This window comes from Dermacentor variabilis, chromosome 2, assembly GCF_050947875.1.
Source record: "Dermacentor variabilis isolate Ectoservices chromosome 2, ASM5094787v1, whole genome shotgun sequence".
NCBI lineage: Eukaryota > Metazoa > Arthropoda > Arachnida > Ixodida > Ixodidae > Dermacentor > Dermacentor variabilis.
Window position 1 is genome coordinate 222,894,838 of NC_134569.1, and position 23,243 is coordinate 222,918,080.

Genomic DNA, 23,243 nt, shown 5'->3' on the forward strand with positions numbered 1-23,243 from the left:
GCACCCCTTTTCGACAGAAGGTGGAAACCTGTGTCAAGTGCAAGCAAATCGGAGACCAGCCGGATGTGGGCCCGGTTGTGTGCATTCCAACTTGTGAGAAGTGCGTCGATGTTAGTGCCGACGCGAACCATATCTGCAACCCTAAATGTGTGGTATGTGCGGGAGACCACGTCACGGGCTCTGCGCAGTGTCCACAGCGCTACAAGCCCAAGCTACGGCCCAAGCGCTACGGCCCCTCCTCTTTCAAAGAAAAAGACATCTGAAAGCAGACGATCAGGCAAGGAGCGGCCGCCACTCCTGAAAGGAAAAAAAAAGAAAACATTGGCCGGCACTATCGAAACCATCGACCTCACCATCAGGAGCACAGCATTGCCAGGTGAGCTGGGCTGGGGTAGCTTCTCGCTGCTCCTCACTTCCCAACTCCCCTCCCAACCTGACAAACACCAATCAGTCGTTCTCCCTAGCTCAAGAAAAACGCACTGTTAAGAGTCAACATAAAGCAAGCAACAAAATCCCAATAAAGAAAGGCGTCAGGCAGGGAGATACGATATCTCCAATGCTATTCACAGCGTGTTTACAGGAGGTATTCAGAGACCTGGATTGGGAACAATTGGGGATAAAAGTTAATGGAGAATACCTTAGTAACTTGCGATTCGCTGATGATATTGCCTTGCTTAGTAACTCAGGGGACCAATTGCAATGCATGCTCACTGACCTGGAGAGGCAAAGCAGAAGAGTGGGTCTAAAAAATTAATATGCAGAAAACTAAAGTAATGCTTAACAGTCTCGGGAGAGAACAGCAATTTACAATAGGCAGCGAGGCCCTGGAAGTCGTAAGGGAATACATCTACTTAGGGCAGGTAGTGACGGCGGATCCGGATCATGAGACGGAAATAATCAGAAGAATAAGAATGGGCTGGAGTGCGTTTGGCAGGCAGTCCCAAATCATGAACAGCAGGTTGCCGTTATCCCTCAAGAGAACACTATATAATAGCTGTGTCTTACCAGTACTCACCTACGGGGCAGAAACCTGGAGGCTTACGAAAAGGGTTCTACTCAAATTGAGGACGACACAACGAGCTATGGAAAGAAGAATGATAGGTGTAACGTTAAGGGATAAGAAAAGAGCAGATTGGGTGAGGGAACAAACGCGAGTTAATGACATCTTAGTTGAAATCAAGAAAAAGAAATGGGCATGGGCAGGACATGTAATGAGGAGGGAAGATAACCGATGGTCATTAAGGGTTACGGACTGAATCCCAAGGGAAGGGAAGCGTAGCAGGGGGCGGCAGAAAGTTAGGTGGGTGGATGAGATTGAGAAGTTTGCAGGGACGGCATGGCCACAATTAGTACATGACCAGGGTTGTTGGAGAAGTATGGGAGAGGCCTTTGCCCTGCAGTGGGCGTAACCAGGCTGATGATGATGATGATGATGAAGAGTCAACGCAGTCCAGCTCGAAGATCAAATCAAATCGCTTAACTTGCCTACATGTAGTACGTGCAATACACCAGAGGACATAGACATCTCGAACAACATGCAGACGAGCGCGGTGGTGGCGCCTCCCACTCGAAATACGGGAGAACCTCCGCCCGCCAAGCGCAGGAGCCCCTATGAGTCCGAAATACTCTTAGACGCCCACGCCTAGACGGATCTGAACGACAGAATCACAGCCCTTGAAACCAAAAGTGATCAGAAATTTCTTATTTATTTATTTATTTATTTATTTATCAATACTGCAATCCCCATTGGGGATTTTAGCAGGGTGGGAAACAATACATATGTAAGAATACTATAGTATAGGCAATGAAAACAATACAAGTCAGGTTAACGGAGCTTAAACATAGCAGTGGCACAGCAAGAAAACAAATTGTTACTCAATACTTGAAACAAACGCCGAAAGGGATGATTTTAAAACTTGGTCATTGGTTAGATGATTCCATTCAACGATTGCTCGAGGAAAGAAGGAATACTTAAAACAATTATTACGTGTACTAAATGGGGTTATTGTTCGGCTATGTCGCTGTCTAGTAGCATAACCAGATGAAAAAGTAATTATTCCCGTGAGATCTGTCTTATAATGACCGTTAATAAGTTGAAAAAGAAATTTTAGTCGTGATACACGATTTCTTTGCATTAATGGTGGCAGGTTTGCTTTTGTTAAGAGGTATGTCACTGAAGTGCGTCCGAAGTTGTTATAAATGAAACGAGCTGCTTTTCTTTGCACCATTTCTATCTTGTTAGTGCCAGTTTTAGTAAAAGGGTCCCAAATTACACATGCATAGTCTAGCATCGGTAAAACTACAGCTTTATATGCGAGTAGGCGTACAGTGGGAGTAGAAAGTTTCAAAGCCCTTCTTAAAAAATAAAGCTTGCGGTTAGCATTAGATACTACATATTCAAGGTGCTTAGCCCAAGTGAGGTCATTTGTGATCCAGAGTCCTAGATACTTATAATGTGTTACTTCGGAAATATTTATGTTAGTAATACCATATGGAAACGTTAGTTTATGTTTCTTATGTGAGATGGACATAAAAACTGTTTTCTCGAAATTAATTGACATTTGCCAGGCAGCGCACCAGTCGACAATTTGTCGAAAAGCATCATTCAGCAACTCCTGGTCAGTAACATTGTCTATCTCCGAGTACAATACACAGTCATCTGCATAAAGCTTAGCCATAACAGGAATACCATGCAGCATATCATTAATGAACAAAAGGAACAAGAGAGGTCCAAGGACCGAGCCCTGCGGAACACCAGAGCCTACCGGAAGTCGTTCAGAAGCATGATTATTAAAAACAACAAATTGTTCTCTGCTATCGAGGTATGCTGTAAGCCAATTAATTAGTCTGGAGTTTTTCAGTATCTTGCTCAATTTGTAAAGTAGTTTTTTGTGAGAGACCCTGTCGAAAGCCTTCGAAAAGTCCATGAAAATAGCATCTATTTGTTTCCCATTGTTAATTGCTTTCGCAAAGTCGTGCACTGTTAAAACTAGTTGAGTAATTGTAGAGTAGCCTTTTCTGAATCCGTGTTGATGCTTTGTTAGTACATTATTGTTTTCCAAGAATTCTGAGATATGATTATGGATTATGTGTTCCAAAAGTTTACATACTGTAGATGTTAAAGAAATTGGACGGTAGTTTTGAATGCAGTGCTTTTTTCCTGTTTTATGTATTGGCTTCACTCTGGCTGTCCTCCAGTCACTCGGTACTTGTCCCTCGCACAATGACCTTGTGAACAGAATGTGCAAGTACTTTGATGTCCATTCTGCATACCGTTTTAAAAATGTGTTTGGAATGTTGTCCGGGCCAGAAGATTTTTTAGTGTTCAATTGTAAAAGCATGTTGAGTATACCTGGTTCGCTTATTTGAACATCGGGTATAGGCGGCACACACATTTCGAAAGGTGGTATTACATCATTATCATTTGTATAGACGGACTTAAAGTGTTTGTTAAACGCATTTGCTATTTCTTTGCTTTCGTGAACTGCCTTACCATCAACATGAAATAAATCACATTCCTGGGAGGTCGGAGAAATAGAACGCCAAAATTTCTCTGGAGCCGTGGTTATGAAACTTGGTAGCGATTCACCATAGTAGCGTTGTTTATCGGCGTACACTTGACTTTTGAGCTGAGAAGAAATGTCGTCGATCTTTTGTTTTACAGACTGCTTGTTTTCGATTTTAAATTGTTTCTTTACACGTTTCAGTTTCCTTTGGAGCCTCAATGTCTCGCGGGAGATCCAGGGATTATTGCGATTTTTCTTTTTAGTCGACAACGGCACAAAGCGATCAATGCACTCTTTAACTATTTTTTTAAACCTGCACCACAACGACACTACGTCTTCCATACTACTTGAAAAGTCGTCAAAATTTAGCGAAAGTACATCGATAATTGATACATCATCGGCTCGAGAGAAATTTCGGTAAGATGAACATTCAGATTTTTTATCTAACACGGTGTCTTTAACGATGAGTAGTACAGCCTCGTGATCCGATATGCCAGGTACTATCTCACAATTCGTTTTGGCACTAATGGATCCGCTGACAAAAAAAAGGTCAAGCATTGACTGAGAACTGCCTTGAATTCGTGTGTTTTGTTCCACAATTTGCAATAAGTCAAAAGAAAAAGCAATGTCCAGCATAGCTTCCCCTAGAGGGTCATGCTTTTTAAGTGAGAATGTTTGCCAGTCGACATTAGGCAAATTAAAATCTCCTGCTAATATAATACGATTACCGGGTTTTACATTCGCATACAAAAATTCCCTAAGCTCGTCAAATACGGCAGTGGTAGAATTAGGGGATCGGTATATTGCTGCAATAACATATTTAACATTTGCATGGTAAGCTGTACAAAAAATACACTCTACATTGGGTATTCCAGGCATTAAAAAAATTCGCAAGGATGATTTAAAAAGTATGCAAACACCCCCACCTCTACCATCACGGTCTTTTCGATACGAACTGTAGCCAGTGGGAACGAACTCACTGTCAAAGATGGTGTCATTAAGCCAAGTCTCAGTCAAGACCACTACATCTGGGTTGTGCAAGACCAGAAGAGCCTCCAACTGAGTGATCTTGTTGAGTATACTCCTACAATTGACATTTAATACTTTCAGGGTTCGAGATGTCTTAGTCAAAAGTCAGTTCGAATTCTTTTTAAGCCTGTAGCGAGAACCCTTTGATTCGTCCCAACCAAATAAGACGTTATCAATGCTTAGTTTGTCGAAAATTAGTTTTACCTTGGCTCCGTCTGCTTTCTCTTTCTCGCAACTTTTCCACAGTTGTTTACGTGTCTCCCGAACTCGCTTTGAATAGTCCTCGGCTATCGATATACCTGAGCCTTTAAGCTTATGGCATGATCGTAATATTGACATTTTTTCACGAAAGTCGAGAAGTTTCAGAATAACTGGTCGCACTCGGCCTGCTTGCTTTTTCCCCAGTCTATGGCATCGTTCGACGCCACTCACCGTTAAACCAATTTTTTTCTGAAAAACATCATGGGTTAATTTCATTTCCAGTTCCTGACCAGACTCCATGCTATCTTCCTCTATACCATAAATGATCAGGTTATTTCTTCTGCCTCTGTTTTCCAAGTCGTCCATCTGGTTACTAACTGAAGTAAGCTGCCCCTGAAGTTCTGATATTGCGGCTTCCATATCTTGTACCTTCGTGGCTAAGACCTTCAGGCTGGATAACTGCCTCTCAATACCATCAATCCGCTTAGTTAAAGAGGAAAGTTTGTCCTGTATCTCATTCTGGGATACCTGCAGGCATTCCATAGTTGAATTCATCTTGGTCTGGCCAGATAGTATTTCCACTAGCATCTCTTTTTCTGTCGGACCGGGATTTGATTCAATATCGCCGCAAGACAACAGATCTTTCGATAATGAAAAAACAGAAGACAAAAAGCTCTGAACACCCAGTGGGCAGGGCAGCAGCACTAAAAAACGGTCGTCACTTCGGTAACAATGTTCGCATTTAAAATCACTAACCTGCAGCGCAAAGCAAAAAGGATTGCTCAGCATGTCGCCGTGTCTGCTGCTGCCGTGCCCACTGGCGAAGAACGGCTCCGGCGGTACTCTTATAGTCGTTGGAAGTGCCATGTGACATGACGTCACCGATGTCGTCAGAGGTATAGTCGCTGATAGCCTTGGATGATTCGGTCCTGAGATGGCACCGTCGTAGAGCAGTGTCACTGATACAGCATGAAATTCTTGAAAATGGTCGCCACGTGTCATTTGATGAAAATCATGCGGCACCAGCAGAGCTCCGAGAAAAACCTGCAGCGCAAAGCAAAAAGGATTGCTCAGCATGTCGCCGTGTCTGCTGCTGCCGTGCCCACTGGCGAAGAACGGCTCCGGCGGTACTCTTATAGTCGTTGGAAGTGCCATGTGACATGACGTCACCGATGTCGTCAGAGGTATAGTCGCTGATAGCCTTGGATGATTCGGTCCTGAGATGGCACCGTCGTAGAGCAGTGTCACTGATACAGCATGAAATTCTTGAAAATGGTCGCCACGTGTCATTTGATGAAAATCATGCGGCACCAGCAGAGCTCCGAGAAAAACCTGCAGCGCAAAGCAAAAAGGATTGCTCAGCATGTCGCCGTGTCTGCTGCTGCCGTGCCTGAGATGCCTGCATTACACACTTCGAGGCTCGCACGACCAATATGGAAAGCAAAATTGAGGAACTCAAAAACATGATTGCTACGATCATCCCCCTCATTTCAACACAGAATAATGTCCAAAACAAATAAAAATAAAGATTTAGTTATCTGGCAGAGGAACTGCAGGGAGTGCAAAAAGAAATTTCCACTATATGTAGCCAATTGCCCGACACCACCGACGGTAATAACATTAGAAGAAGTGCACTGTGCAGTAAAACTACGAGGATATGATACTCACCAGTTGTAACGCTCCGCTGCAGGGTCTTACACGGCATTCTTTACACAACGACACCTCACAGTAACATTACGCCAAATTTGCTGAGGTTGACATAGAACACGACTTTATTAACATTATTCCAGAATCTCACGAAATTCCTACCGTATTGATTCTCATTATTTACATCAAACCGAAGGATAAACTCCGACACTCTATTTCTTTCCGCCCACAAAGAAGCTGGCCGCCACCCTTTAATTATTGTGGATGCTATTAATGCACCGCATCAAGCCTAGGGGCACACAACGAGCTCTCCCATGGGTAGGGAACTATGGGAACTCATTCGAGACTCGTACCTTACGGTACATAATAACATAGATACACCGAGGAGACTCGGTAACAGTGTCGCCATAGATACGACGCCTGACCTTACGCTCTCCCGTCGCGCCAAAAATGTAGATTGACTCCGATTAGGCGAGAATCTAGGTAGCGATAATTATATTATTCAACCTTCCTTTAGCTTCCAACACAAACCATTTCTTAACACTTAACTCAGTATTACAGACTGGGCTAAATTCGTAGAATACAGGGGAGGGCAGATGTGAGGCGACATTTTTGACATAGAACAATTTGTGGAACAGTTAAAGGATGATGCACTCAGACATACCACTACCTTACCCGAGGAGGCACACATGCAGGAAATTGACGCGAGACTCCTCCACATGTGGACGGCTAAGACCTCGTTCTCACGAAGGTAGAGATGACAGCACCATAATATGAAGCTGAGACGCCAGATAGCGAAGCTGGACCTGGAGCTGAATCCAGGACTATGCTGAGCGACTGGCTAAACAGCAATGAGGACAAAAGTGTGAAAGCCTAACTGGGCAACGGAGCAATAAGCGGACGTGACATCCAATTTAGGCACCTTCTTGATCCGACTGAATCCAAAACTGCGTATGATCACCAGATCAATAAATTATTGCACGAACGAAAAGATAATCTTGCAAGCTTTTTCCAGGAGCTACGCGATAAGCGCCTCCCCTTAAAGACAAAATCTCCCCACGTAAATTACCCAGGATCTAGCAACCTGGACCTGGACGCCCCAATTACGGAGGCTGCGGGTGCACACGCTATGGCCAACCTCAAAGCAACGTCGACATTAGGGCTGGATGAGGCATCTAATAAAATGGTCCGTAACGTAAACAGGCCAAGCGGTTTCAGCGCTCACAAAATAATTCAACGAATGCTTGGAGCCCCAGGGTTATCTTTATACCAAAACCAGGCAAACTCATTGACCCCGATAACTTACGCCCCTTCTCCCCTACATCATGCCTTGACAAATTCCTAGAACACGTCATTCTCAACCAACTAACGACATACGTGGAAGAGGCAGGGATCTTTCCAAAGAAAATGATTGGCTTTCGTAAGCATTTATCTGCCCATGATGTCATGCTCGAACTTCAGAAGGATATAATTAATGAAAGCTCAGGTCTCGACACCAAAGGTGTGCTCGGACCTGACCTTCGTGGGTCGTTTAATAACGTTAGCCATGTAGCCATATTGAGGGAACCTAATAGACTAGGCATTGGAGAGGGTACTTTGAAGTACATCTTCAACTTTCTCAAAGATAGAAAGGCCACCATTCACACGGGCACGGAGCACTTTTCGGAATTCAACCTTGGCAGCTTTGGAACACGCGAAGGGTCGGGTATCCCCCTTTCTCTTTAACGTCGCGATGCTAAACATCGCGCGCGAACTTCAGGCCATCTCAAGGATCTCCCTATATCACCCTATATGCGGTCGACGTCACCATATGGACCGGGGGAGGCGGTTGTGACGCAGAGCTGCAGGAACTCCTGCAGACGGACCAGGTCAACGAATGCGCACAGTAGCTCAACCTGATGTGCACTCCAACCAAGAGCTCCTGCTTGTCCTCGCACAAAAATTAGCCGAAAAACATATGACTCCTATTCATATCATTCCTATTCTCTCCCATTCCTATCCCATTCCTCTATCAGTTCCATTCCTATCGTTGATAACATTCGGATCTTAGGACTCACCATACAGAAAAATAGGCAAAACACAACTACAATTCATAGGCTCAGACAATCCATTGATCAGACAATTCGGCTAATTGGCAGAGTATCACACAAGACGGGGTCGCGAGAATGAGAACTTCTCGAACTCGTTCAAGCCTCACATTACATCCCTCACATTACATATACGGTGCCCTACCTCACTCTCACTAAACGGAAGGAGGAGGAGGAGATCAATACATTTAATCGCAAGGTTCATAAATTCGCCCTCAGCCTACCCATAACAACATCCCCGGAACGATTTCTTGCCACCGGAGCACATAACACAGTCTCAGAGTTAATTGAAGCCCACCTCAATGCACAGTGCTACCGACTCGCAAAATCTACTGCAGGAAGATGCATGCTTGGCTGGCTTGACATTAAGCCGCCCTTACAGCTTACAAGCAAGGTTCCTCTGCGGAGTGAGCTCCGAGCAAAATCCTATGTACCACCGCTTTCCCAGAACATGCACCCACAGTATAACCATATGCGGAGAGTGGCTCGGGTGCGAGCGCTGCACCGCCGCTACGATAAATTATCGGGCACACTATACACGATAAATTATCGGGCACACTATACGTATACGTCGTGGAATACCTCTCGCACCATCACAAACTTGCTCTTATGGCAGTAACTCCACAGGCCAGCTCGTGGCTGCGGCCTCTATATGCATTCCCGTCTCGGAGCAGGCAGAAGGCGATAGTGCCGTCTCTCACTATTCCCTCAGCGACCACTATCATCAGCGATTCTAAGTCAGTCGTGTACAACTATGGAGCTGGCTTTATAGGCAGACTGGCTGGAATCATGGCGCGCAAATCCGCAGTTCAGTGATAAGTCACAATTGTTTGGGTTCCCGCGCACGAAGCCGTCCAGGCAATGAAGCCGTCCATGCCTGTGCCCGAGGTTTCACGAACCGGACGCAGACAACACAAGAGCAGGGTGAGGCCGGCACCTTGCGTGACAGGCTCATTATGTACCACGACATCTGCCAACACTACAAGTCATCTCGACGCACTTCACCCTTCTGATTCGTGCCCCCTCGAAGGAGTTGGAAACCCTATGGATACAGCTGCAGACGCACACCATCACTACTCCGTCCTTCCTGAATAAACTATACCCCGACCGATTTCTCGATCCCGGCTATTGTCGTTGGGCAGCCCCTTATGCTAACTATAACGACATACTTTTAGAATGCCCCTACCCCCACCTTAAGAGCGTGGAGCTGTGGGGGGCTGCCCTAGGCAGCTCCGAGCCTATAGCCTGCAGGACGTCGTTCTGCGCGGCGCCGTGGAAGTGATGGAGCTCTACCGCAAGTAGATGTGTCTCTCGCCCCCCCCCCCCCCAGGTCATGCAGGGTTTTAATCCTGTCAAATAAAGTTATTCCTTCATTCACTGAAAGCGATCTGCGACGTGGCCAAAGTGAGCGCCTGCGCGGGCCTCATCTTCAAAGCGATCTGCGATGTTTGCAGAGTGCGCGTAGTGCCGGTAGCTTTGTATGCACACTGCTTTTGATGTTTCGTTCGCGTTGAATAGGCAGGTGCATGAAGGTCAATTCGCTTGCTGCTGCCGCGATTCCTCACTTGAGAATTTTGACAGCAAATTTCTGCACTCATCGAGCGAGATGTGTTCATGTTTACGTGCGTGCGCGTGACACCGTGCTGATAGCACGATCGCGGGCTAGTTCGTTTGAATCCATCATAGAATGTGTAAGCGCGACTGAACAAGGACGTACAAAGAAGCAGACACACAAAGGCAGCGCTGTCTCCATGTGTCTGTTTTCTTTCTACGTCCTCGTTGAGTCACGCTTACAAATTCTATCATTTTTAATTTAGTTAATAAGCGAACGTTTACCAGTTTATATGGCCGGTAAGACTACTATCTTTACTTCGTACATCTATCGACTAATTTGCTTTCGAAATCCTGCTTCTTCGCCTTTCGGGCGGAACTGCGATTTTTTTTTCAGTCAGCAGTGCTCTTCCGGCTTAAGTTTATTCACAAAACGGATTTTATATTTTTATTGCTTTAAGAGGAAGCTTTAGCTCAAGTGCTCTTATCTAAATACATGTAAAAGGAGAATTCGTTTTTCTCGGCAACCACTGCACCAAATTTGACGAGGTTTGTTGCATCTAAATGACAAACTTAAAATCTAGTGACTGTTGGTTTCGAATTTTTGAGTTATATCGTCAATTTTTTATAAAAATTTGGCAAAAATCGAAAATTTTCAAAAAACGAAACTATCAAGTTTACAACTCTGTAACTTAACCACTAAAAATGATAATACAATTCTGTGAATCGCAGCTAATAGTACATCTAAAGCGGACAAAATTGATATGTTACACATGAATATAAAAAAAATTTAATCATAGAGAAATACAACTTTTGCAAAACCGTTGTAACCAACGTAACAAATTCACGTAAGATGTAAAATGACATATTGAATTTGTCCGCTTTGAATGACCTAATGGATGCCGTTTACAGAACCGCGATATCGGTTCTTGATGCAGAGCTATGAATTTATAAACTTCGTGCTTCTATATTTTTCAAACGGTCAAATATCTGAAAATCGTTTTAAGAAAATTCAAGCCCTAAATCGAAATTCCGCTTCCAACAGTCACTAGAATTTAACTTTCTCTTTGAAATGCGACAAATTTCATCAAAATCGGTCCAGGGGTTATCTCATAAAAACGTTTTTGCGTTTTACATGTATTTGAATAGGCCGCGTCGGAGTTGGGCCCGAGCTAAAGCTTCCTCTTAATGTGGCCCGCTACGAAAATTGTGTTAAGTAAAAATTAAGGTTACGAAGCAACATGTTGCTAGTGCTAGTTCTTTTCATTGCTACCCCTTACTCAGTGCCCCCCTCCCCCCTGGGTCCCGTAAGGTATATATAATAAGTAATAGAGAGAGCGATGAAGTTTTATTTGTGTTCTGTCTGGGTATCTTGCTCGTAATTTTCACAACCTTTAGTTCAGGGTTCCCATTTGCTCGCGCCATTTCTCGCGCTCTCAGAACCAGGCGTGCCCCAAAATAGCGCTTTGGGGCATATATTATTTTTACTGAATGTAAATAACACTGACAATGTAATTTCATTGGCAACACAGATAATCCTGTTCGGAGATAGTTGTTGAACTTTGTTTTACTGATGTTAATGTGACTTGAGCTTGTCTTGGTGATGCATTTAAATAAGGCAACGAATTCCGTATGGCTGCAAACATTGGAACAACTGTTTACCTATGTGCAATTAAAAAAAATCGCCAATTATACTAATGAATCGGGATCACAGCTGAGGGTGTAGAATTACGCCCTCAGCCGTTAGGATTCAAATGGAGCCTCATTACCGTCACAAGAGCTGTAGCAAATGCTGGAGGTAAGGCCAGTGTTTGTCCTGGCACCTTTTCCGTTTCTGTTGTCTTGTTGAAGCCAGCCTCGCCACCTTTATTAATACAAACTTCGGGTCAGCGGAAAGGTTTATTGTGCACGAAGCATTACCGTGCATGTCAATGAAAACGTGAAATGCTTTGCTTATTAAAACGACTGCTTTCCCACACCCCGTTGTCTTTCAATTACAGCTTGTGATATCTAAGAAGTTCCAAAAGTTTGACTATGGAGCGTTCTACAACAAAGATTACTATGGAAAAGTAAGTACTGCGATTTTGGTTACTCTTGCTGCAGACCTCTCCTTTATCGGAATCATTTATAATTGATTTGGATTTATCGAAATATAACCAAGTTTCGTAATTGCATATTGACTGGTCTGTCATCCTTGGTCTGTTGTGGCACCTCACTGAATGAAAAATATTTATGCCCCACGCGGTTACAAGTAGGAGTTTTAAATACCGACCCATTAGGCCCGCGGTCTAACATCAGTTATAGGGAACTGCAGCGCGTTCAGCAAGCGTTCTTTAAAGATTAGCAAGTAATTGTGTAAAAATGTGTCCCTAGTGCTTTTTCATGTTTCTGGAGTTGGTGCCATTTGTGTGACATGTCAGGCTCACGTGGCACTTAAGATATTTGTTTTTGATAATTTATGAATAACATGTTACGTTAGCGCAAGGACAATGGCCTTTCGATCCTGAGCACGAAGCCGGCGGTTCGATCCCGGCCGTGGCAGCCGCGTTTCGATGGGGGGCAGGATGGAAGAAAAACGCCCGGGTACCGTGCACGTGGGTGCACGTCAAGGAATTCTAGGCGGGTGAAATGAATCCATAGTCTTCTACTGCGGCGTGATTAATAATCAAATAGTGGTGTAGTCGCATTAAATCTCTGGATTTAATGAATTTTTCGAAGTAATACACTGACAAGCATAGAAGTAAAAGAAACAAACAATGGTCTTTACTGCTTCATTGTGTGCTTGTCCCTCTTGCAGTGCTTTTTTTTATTTGTCATACATGGTGGAAGGGAATGGGTGTCACTTCCTACTGACGACACCGTAAATGTATGTCAAGGGCGGACACCTGAACTATTACGTAGCCCCAGTTGAGCGATCTGGAGTCGGCGTTCTCATCTGGTCTCCTTTGCAAGAATTTACCATTCAAAAAGTTGTTTGGCTTCGACGACCTTAAGGTTACCGGTGTAATCTGAATTACGCTGGCGATTTCGAAGAAAATAAATCAGGTGCACCATATACCCTTGCATAAAGGACGATTAATCACTATAGTACTGGGAAAAATGAGTGAAGTAGTTGGGTCCTTTTATGAAGTTTAGTGTTGCGCATAACTACGTAATGCAGGTTAGTAATGGTAATCATGCAGCCCCCATCACGACACAAGGCGGCATTGCATGAATGGCTTGCTGCAGTGTCCTTGAATATTGTCTTGTAGGAAGCATAGTTGCACAAAAGTTGACCATATATTGCGATCAATTCTCATGCACGGAAGCGATTCTTCGAGCGTGTACGAACATGTTAACAAGTGTTAAAAAAATTCACCGACGATTACGATACTGCCTAATTCGAAATTTGAGCGCAGCTGTATACGTGTTTTCAGATCGCTATATATTGAGGCAAAGAATGAGAGTGAAAAATGTAGCGGAGTCGGCGATCGTCGAAAATATAATCTGCGGATTAAGCACGTCGGCTTTTATACATGACTCGTCGAAGATTCCACTGTGATCACTGGTACCGCGTGGCCAGAGAGCACTACACAATTGGCGTTGCGCATACAATCAGATTGCTAAACAATCGCAAAATATGATAATCGAAACAATCATGAGCGAGACAAACCAAGCAAATAATACAAGCGCGACTGAGAGCTGACGCGAGCAGACGACAGTACGAAACGAGCGGTCCGGCTGAGACAACTTATGAGTACGCATCGAGCGGCTGGGCGGGTCCGCATGGCGCCAGCTTCCCGCGCGCGTTACTGAAGGGGCCGCTATTACTAAAACCCCTTACACTTCGTATAGTAGCGCCACGCTTTGAAGAATGCCGCTCCCTCCTCGGGTGCTCTGGTCGAGGCTGACGCCGCGTCGGCATTGGCCTAATGGCATCACGTGGGCCTTCGCTCCGGCTTTGCTTGTTTACAGTCGCGTCTCAGCGCCATTTTCACTTGAGAGGCGTCTACGGAGTGGCGAGGAGCACATGTTGGCGCCGTTGCTCTTCTGTGTTTTTTTGTTTGCAAACGCCTTGAACTTTTGTGGCAAGTGTGACGTCGCTTCAGAGCATTTTCTATCAGCATAACCTGCTGGGCCTTCGTATGCCAAAATAGTTTCAGAAAAACAAGAAGCTCTTCTCGATACCGTCCGGTAAGCGCTACTGGTTAGGAAGAAAGACATGGATTGATCGAATTGGGATAGAGGACTTCAGACCAGCATTCTCCAGAGGAATATACGAGGTATAGTTGAGAGTCTCTCATAGTATAGTCCCATGATACTTGTACTTTGTTTATATAGATTGTACGGTCGTATTTGGTGCGCTTAATCCTATTGTACGCCAACAGGCTTGAATTCGCGGGCGCACGAGGCTGCGCGCGAAAACGTGATTACGAAGCCTTTAGGTTTGAGCGCTTCCTTTTGACAAAATTTGAGACTGAAAAGTCATCTTAGGAAAGCAACTCTCCGCATTTTCTGGTTACTAACTAGCCTTCTTTAGAGCAACTAGCTTTGTTTGCCTATTTTCTTCGTGTTTGTCATTGGCGGTCGCTCGGTGGATTAGCGATACAAAGGAAAAGTGTGCGTGCTCTCCCGAAACCGCGTTCGTCGCCGTACGACAGCATCACGTCTTTGAGACGTACGTGTTAATTCGCGTCAGCTTTAATGTGTATGTAGCTTAAGATGCGGCGGTGGAGCACTCGCAAAGAAAACGTGCTCTTTTGAACCTCCACAGCAGCGATACTTCGTGCCCTCTGTCGGCCTTTGTACGTCATGGCTGATAGGCGCCGCGAATTCACATGGTAAGGACAGCGCGCATTATTTAGGCTACTGAGGGCTTGCTGGATGTTAGGATGTTGGAATTCGATCGTAAATATGTTATTTACAAACATTCGCAACAGCATCTTGCCACACTCACTTGACAAATGTTGCGTACCTAATTCTGGCGGACGCGATACATTCGGAGTCGTCATGACACATCGTTAGCGCTCGTTCAGATACAGATTTAAAGAATAATTATCAAAACAAAAAAGAGCTGCCGTCACTAAATTTGCCTAACCCTCTGTATAGAAATTCTACGCTCTACACGAAGTTACTCGGAGCTAGGAGGCCAACACGAACGCCTAAAGCGCACCGCCTTATTATGCGTTGTAATGCTTGGAATCGGGCATGAAATAGATGGTAGCTGGCCCATGCCGTCGTCCAACTTATTCACGCTGAGGATGTTGTTGAAGCGAAGGACTGCTTCTCATCGAGAACGAGCAATATGGGTTTATTTACAGTATATTCATAAGGATGATGCAGTTCATCAGTTTAGCATAACTGCGAGAGAAAGCACAATCAGCAGCCGCATGACAGCTGCTTATAAACACTCTGTCCTCACTAGATCTCTAGGTGAGGAAAAAACGGCAGTTCACCGCCAATTCGTAGCGTTCAACGTCAGCGTAGTTGACCCGACTTTTAGGGGAAGGTTACACGCACTTCCACACAGGTTTTACTGACCACGCCGAGGTGAGTAGGTTCTTGGAGACACTGGGCTTGGCCCGGGCAGGCGCCTCTTCATCCCAGTGTTGACCCCGCAGACAATGGTCACCGCGTCCGCCCACGACTTCTAAGCCCCGGGAGACGGCCGCGCAAAATATCTTCCAGGGGCTCCCCTGCTTCAAACAGTGGCCACGGCGAATCCACGAACAATGCTTGGTCCGCCGATCGCGTTTAGTCATAGCGGCGCCGAGGGGGTGTTGACGCGGCACGTCTTCGTCCCTACGAAACGAGTCACCGCCTTCATGGTCGCTTCCGGGAAGCTTGCTACGCTCGTTGCTGCAGCTGGCTGAGAAAACTTTGCATGTCGGCACCTCTGCAGGCCGTTTCTAACAGCTCCTCCATGGCCCGGAAAATCTCGATTGTCTAGCGCTGACAACCGCTGGGCAGGAAGAGAACGGCTAGTGGCAAGGGGGTGATGCCTTGGCTTGCAGCGACCACTTGTGCAATGATGTCACCGCCCCAAAACATCCAACAAGGACCGGCAACTGCAAAACGAACCCTACAACACGGCTCTGCGCCGAGATGACGTATCTTGGATCTCACTTTAGAGCCGCTAGGCTTCAAAGAAAACATAAGTGCAGAAACAAAAAATGCTGCATTTCGCTACTCCAATTTTTGAAGCAATTTCCTGCTGACAAATTGAACAATCATGGAGGGAATCCTGATAAATGAGAGGGCATCTTCTTGGCTTAACAAAATTAGCAATAACAACCCTAAAATTTAGGCGGGACCCTTAAACGCAGAATTCAAATCAGCCTGCTCAAACCATCCGCATTGATATGCAACTTTCCCTTCTTTTATCTAACGGAGAAGTTGTACTCTTGGAGAGGGAGGCTCCATCGGAGCAAGCGGCCATTTTTGTGTGACATTTGATTGAGTCACGTCACAGGACAGTGGTTGGTCTCGAATATGAACCTCGCTCCGTACAAGTAACACAATTTCTGGGCTGCCCAAACCAAACAAGCGTATTCCTTCTCTGAAGCGCTGTAGGCTTCCTCTCTTACAGTTAGTTTACGGCTGGCATAGAGGATAGGATGTTCCTCATTATCGTCACCGACCTGACTAAGTACCACGCCCATATCTCTGTCGCTTGCGTCGCGCTGAACTATGAATTGTGTAGTCTGGCGCGCGAAGCACTGGACGAGAAACCAATAGCGTTTTCAAACTTCGGAAAGCGTTCTCTTTGTCCTTATCCCAGTGCACGCTATTCGGTGATCCCTTTCGGAGAGCGTCCGTTAAAGGACTTGCTATTTGCAAGTAATTCGGAATGTGCCGTTGATAGTACCCCACAAGTCCGAAAAGGGAACGAATGTCTGTCTTCGTGCGCGGCTGTAAAAATTCTCCAATCGTAGCTGTTTTCAGCTCGGCCGGCCGTCTCGTGCCCTGACCGACAACATGGCCCAGATAAGTAACTTGCGAGCAGCCAAACCTACACTTTTCTGCTTTCATCGTTAAGCCGGCTTCTCTCAACCGTGAGAACACCTGTTTGAGGTGCGATACGTGCTGTTCCCAGCTGTCCGAAAAAATTGCTACATCCAGATATGGCAAGACGAACTCCTGCAAATCTTTGAGGACAATATCCATTAACTTAGAGAAGCGAAACGGCGCGTTCTTCAGCCCGAAGCTGAGGGCGAGAGGGTGAAAAGTGCCACCAGGTGAGATAAATGCAGCTGGCACTTTCTGAAAGGGGAACTTGCCAGTATCCCCGCACGAGATCTATAGTTGAAATATATTTAGCAGCGTTAACTCTTTGAATTCGTTCCTCAATGTTGGGTATCGGGTGCGGCTGATCCCTAGTGATGGCATTTAACTTCCTGTAATCAACACACGGACGAGGGTTCTTAGGGGTTTCTACAAGCGTTAGCGGTGGCGTATAGTCGTTCTCAGCGGGCTCAATAACTCCCAACTCTAGCATGCGCTGTATCTCTGCCTCCATAATTTCTTTCTGTCATGGAGTCACCCTGTAAGGCTTCGATCTTACGGGTTCGGTTGAGGTCAGGGCTATTTCATGCGTTATTAGCTCGGTTTTACCTGACCGATCGCTGAATCTGTCGAGATATTTCCCTAACAGCCCTCTTAGCTCATCTAGCTGCTCGGGTCTACGAGAGTGCGAGCTTACCGAATGTTTTACTACTTCTTCCAGGCTGATTTCAGAGTTGGAGGTCGCCTTATACTCCTCAAACGGGGTACTAGTGTCATCCTGCTCCTTGATGGTACAGTAAACGACTCCGCTCCGTTCTACGTACGGCTTCATCAAATTGCAGTGGTATATCCTCACCTCCTTCCTGCCACCGGGCATTTTCAGAGCATAGTTAGTATCTGAAAGTTTGTGCAACACTTTAACGGGCCCATCCCAGTGAACTTCAAGCTTGTTCTTTCTTGAAGGTTGGAGGATTACCTGGTCTCCGGCGTTAAACGTAAGAAGCCTCGCATTCTTGTAGTAATAGAATTTGGCGTTCTTTTGAGCTACTCCCATGTCCTTTTCGACTAGTTCTTGGGTTGCGTTTAGCCGTTCCAGCAGATTTACCATGTATTCTACCACTGCTGGACTCTCTCCTCTTTCCTCCCACATCTCGCTTAACATTCTCAGTGGAAAACGGAGTGCCCTCCTATGCACTAGTGCTGCTGGCGAGAACCCTGTAGCCTCATGAGGAACCGTTCGCAAAGCAAACAAAGTGGCTGGAAGACAATTTTCTTAGTCCTCCTTGTGTTCGTAACGGAGCGCCCGCAAACCTCGCTTAAGCACTGAATGCCACCTCTTTACACTATTTGATTGAGGGTGATAGACGGAACTGCGTATCAACTTTACCCCGCGCGTTTGCAAGAATGTGGAAGTCAGTGCGCTGGTGAATACTGACCCTTTATCCGCCTGAATTTCGGCTGGAAACCCAACTCGTGAAAATACTGTCAAAAACGCGTCTACTACTTCGGTGGAGCTGAGCTGTTTCAGAGGGATTGCTTTTGGAAACTTTGTAGCCGGACGCATGGTAAACAAGTACCTGTAACCCGATTTTGTTTTTGGTAGACGCCCTACCGTGTCTATCACAAGTCGTCTGAAAGGTTCTGTTATTAAGGGCACTACCTTTAGTGGAGCTTCGCATGTTTCTCCTAATTTACCCAAGCGCTGGCAGGCGTTGCATGATCTTACAAAGTTTTCTACGTCTTTGAAACGGCCAGGCCAGTAGTATTCCATAAGCAATCTTTCCTTTGATTTGTTTATGCCTAGGTGCCCAGACCACCCATTTCCATGACAGAGACTCAGAAGGTCCTCCCTGTACTTAGTAGGTACGACTAACTGACCTAGAATCCTACCCTTTCGATCCCTGTAGTGCTGATGCAACAATTCTCCTCTCTCTTGTATCGTCACGTTGCGCCTAGCAATGCCTTCTTTAGCTGTGTAATGTAGTTTAGCTAAGCGGTCATCGTTCTTTTGCTCGGCTGCCAGTGACTCTCTGTCCACACGTAAGAGCTGATCAAAGTTCTTTGAGGCCGGTGATAGTAACGACTCTGTCTCGCTTGCGATTGCGTCAGCTGGCTCTTCCTGCAGGCGTGAACTTTGACACCCTAGTGGTACGCTCTCATTCAGCTGGTCAACTGGCAGGCTTTCCTCAACCGTTTTTTCGTCCCTCGAGCCTAGCTCGGATTCTGTTACTGAAGTTACCTCTTTTGCTACTTCCGCTGGTGCAGCTTGTGCATTTTCAGTCGAAAGTTACGCGATTTTACGAGCTAGTCTTTGCGTCAACGCCTGTACTACGCACTCTCCCAGTTTAAGCCCTTTATCACATAGTAACTGATCCGAACGATTCGAAAAAATGTAGGGCTACTGCACCGACAAAAATTTGGAAACTGCAGCCTCGGTCACTGGCTCCCCGAACGATCCACTGATTTTCACTTTGGCCATGGGCAGACACACACTGCGCTCCTCTACAACCTGTTTGATCCATGCTACTTCTCCCGTGAAGTCATCTACCGTCACGTAAGACGGCTGGACAATGTCCATAGTGGCGGCACTGAGTCGCAGCACCCGGCATCGTTTGCCATTAACTTATAGGTCGTGAAGATATGGGCTTAAAAGTTCCATATTCTCGTGTTTTTCATCTGCGTAGGAAAAAACTACGCTAGGCTTCCCACAGTTTACAGCGATATGTCCCAGTTTGTGGGACTTATAGCAACGGATTGGTCTGAAAGATTCGAATTTTATTTTCTGCTTTTTTGCTACTGTTTCCCTGTTTGATTTTTCCTCGCTCTTTTCTGAGGGCGTTTCCTCCACGTCCACAGGTTTGGGTCGTTTAGTCTGCGTACCTTTTTGAACGGAAATTATTTTCGCGGTCTATTTCGACCGTGCCAATTTCCGTTCTCGGCGTTCAGCTTTCTACACGTTGCGTACTCTTCGGCTAATTTAGCCGCCCTTTCCAGAGTGTTTACATTCCCTCTGTCTTGAACCCACAGGTTCACAGCTTGGGGGACGCTTTTGTAAAACTTCTCTAGACACATGCATTCAATGATCATGTCTCTGCTGTCGTACGCTTCTGCGCTTTTCAGCCACTCTACTAGGTTTGCCTTTAAGCCATATATAAACTCCGGATATCCCTCGCTATCCTTCTTGCCTGTGCTTCTAAACCTCTGCCAAAAAGCTTCGGTTTAATGGCGATACTTTTTCAAAAGGCTAGCCTTAACTTTCGCATAATCATATGCATCCTGCGCACTGAGTCTGGCGATTACTTCCGCAGCCTCACACGGTAACATAGGCAGCAACCGCTGTGGCCAAGTACTCGGACCGAACTTCATCTTCTCGCAAGTCGTTTAAGATTTACTAGGAACAAGCCTATGTCATTCCCGACCTCAAATGGCTTTAACAGCCTGTCCATGCGGTATGATTCTGCCTCACGTGGTCGTCCCAGAGCCCCGTCACCTCCTTGAGACAACTCCAAACGTTTGCTTTCAAGTTCAAGTTGCATTTTTCTTAACTCGCGATCTTTGTCGCGTTGCTCTCTCTCTCTGTCTCCTTTCTCTCTTTTCTTCAGAAGTTCCAACCCCATTTGAATTTCTTCCTCACTGGCCTGTTCGGAAATTAGCTGCAATAATTCCGATTTTAGCATTTCCTGCGTACCTCCAGGCCCAGTTCCTCACCAACAATCAACAATTCGTCTCTCAGCAGTGTCCTTAACTCCATCATTGCTGTTTTACGGCCTTGCTCCTGCTCGCTAAACCTACCCAGGAAAACACGACCTAGCTAACAATAAAAAATCTAGCTTCCCTACTGTTCTAAATAGAACAACCGCAAAATGAAGCCTAGAGAGTCGAAGCAGGAACCCAGCACTCGCCGCAGATACGGCACCACGTCGCAAAGTCCATCCCACCGCTGCTACCAGTTGTAATGTTTGGAGTCGGGCATGAAATAGATGGTAGCTGGCCCATGCCGTCGTCCAACTCATCTACGCTGAGGACGTGGTTGAAGGGAAGGACTGTTTCTCATCGAGAACGAGGAATATGGGTTTATTTTCAGTATCTACATAAGGACGGTGCAGTTCATCAGTCTAGCATTACTGCGAGAGAAAGGACACTCAGCAGCCGCACAACAGCTGCTTATAAACACTCTGTCCTCCCTAGATCCCTAGGGGAGAGAAAAACGGCTGTTCACCGCCGATTCGTAGCGTCCAACGTCATCGAAGTCAACCCGCTTTTTAGGAGGAGGGTCACACACACTTCCACACATGTTTTACTGACCACGCCAAGGTGAGTGGGTTCTTGGAGAGACGGGGCTTGGCCCGGGCAGGCGCCTCTTCATCCCAGTGTTGACACCGCAGACAATGGCCACCGCGTCCGCCCATGACTTCTAAGCCCCGTGAGACGGCCGCGCAAAAATCTTCCAGGGGATCCCCTGCTTCAAACAACTGACACGGCGACTCCACTAACAATGCTTGGTCCGCCGACCGCGTTTTGTATAGCGGCGCCGAGGGGATGTTGACGCGGCACATCGTCGTCCTTACGACACGAGTCACTGCGGCAGCTAGTGAAAGCTTCCATGGTAGCTTCGGGGAAGCTCGCCACGCTCGCAGCTGCAGCTGGCTGAGAAAACTTTGCATGTCGGCACCTCTGCAGGCCGTTCGTAATAGCGTGTATTCACTCTGCGAAAGGTCGTCTCTACGCTCGAGCGGTGTAGGCGGCGCCACGGTCGAGGAGGGAGCGCGAAAGAGAGCTGAAACGAGGAGTGAAGGCGGAGGAGGGGAGTGTCGCTACTTTACGAGGTTTCAGGGATTTTAGCTCTTACTGGTCTCCGCCCTTCCCGGCTGCGTCTTTCATATCCCGCTCTGCGTTTGCTCTTTCATCCTTCACTGTGCTCGTTCGCTTGGCTAGGCCGCCGCCGATGCCAACGCTCGCCACAGGAAGGGGTGTCTGGGTGCTGCGTTCTAAAAATTGAGGAGCCATTCGATCCTGTGAAGGTGGTTGACAAGCGAAGCTGCCATGGTGGTATAAATTATGTTGGTATAGAGATTAGTTGGTATGTCACTACACATATAGTTATGTATGTGTCATGTATACGAAATACAAAGAAATGCATAATCATTTGTTGTCTGTTTTCTCTTTATTTTACCTTTATTTTGTGACGTAAGTGATGATGGCCTTGTGGTGGCTGTGATGCACCACCCAAGGCTCTTTTATGACTCCGCTCTAAAGACTCAGGTGTTGTCGACGCAGCTGCGACGAAGTGCCCTTTAGACGCAGATGGCCGTGAAACCGAGACTCGACGCGGGCGACGTTGTGGTGGCCGAACACCGTTCGGCAAGCTGCGGTCGCGTCGCGTTGACGGCGAAGCCTCGCAGTCCCAAGTCGCGTTGTGGGCAGCGACGGTAGACGTGACCCGCTTCTCCACAGTTATAGCAGAGCGGGCGGTAGTCTGGAGCGCGCCATACACCTGCCTTCCTTAGGTAGCTGCGCTGGGCGACGGGAGGGCGAGCTGGCGGCTGCGGAGGTGGACGACGCAACTGCGGCGTTACTGGTCCCTAGCGAGGGCGCGGAGGGAGAGCGTGACGGTGGGCTACGAGGGCGTAGGTAGGCACTTCCGGCTGAGGCCGCGGTGATTCGGGCAGTCCAAGCGACTGCTGAACCTCCTCTCGGACAATGTCAACTATGATTGCTACTTGATGTGGCGTCGAAGAGAATATCCTGCTCAGTCCTTTGCGTACGACGGTTCTGATGGTCTCTTGGAGCACGTCGGAGCCTAGTGCTTGAATTTCACTTTTCGGTGAAAACACCTGACGGTTGTATTGGCGGGTGCGCGTTTTCAGCGTCTTCTCAATGGTCGTTGCGTTTGTGAAAAACTCAGCTACGGTCTTCGGGGTGTTGTTGAGAAGTCCGGCAAAAAGTTTTTGCTTTACGCCCCGTATCGCGAAGCGCATTTTTTTTCTCGGACATTTCCTGGTCCGCGTGTCGGAAGAGACGGGTCATCTCTTCTTGAAGATGGCGATGGTCTCATTGGGCAGTTGCCCTCGGGTTTCCAGAAGAACTTGCGCTCGCTCTTTGCACCCGACGCTCGTGAATGTCTGTAGGGAGTCGTGGCGAAATACATCCCACGTTCTTAAGCTTGTTAAAGTGGTTTCTCGATTCTCGGACCACGTCCTGGCGCGGTTTCCATTGAGAAGAAGACATGGCGCACCTT

At 46.6% G+C, this 23,243-nt stretch overlaps 1 protein-coding gene across 3 annotated transcripts in view; it reads left to right on the forward strand.

Annotated features, from left to right (window-relative positions):
* LOC142573125 (lipase 3-like) overlaps positions 1-23,243 on the forward strand; it is a 124,813-nt gene that overhangs the window by 92,319 nt on the left and 9,251 nt on the right. For all 3 annotated transcript variants that reach the window (XM_075682651.1, XM_075682649.1, XM_075682650.1), the window contains one exon: positions 12,022-12,090. In XM_075682651.1, the coding sequence (XP_075538766.1) occupies positions 12,022-12,090 (69 nt within the window). The remainder of the gene's footprint in view (positions 1-12,021; positions 12,091-23,243) is intronic.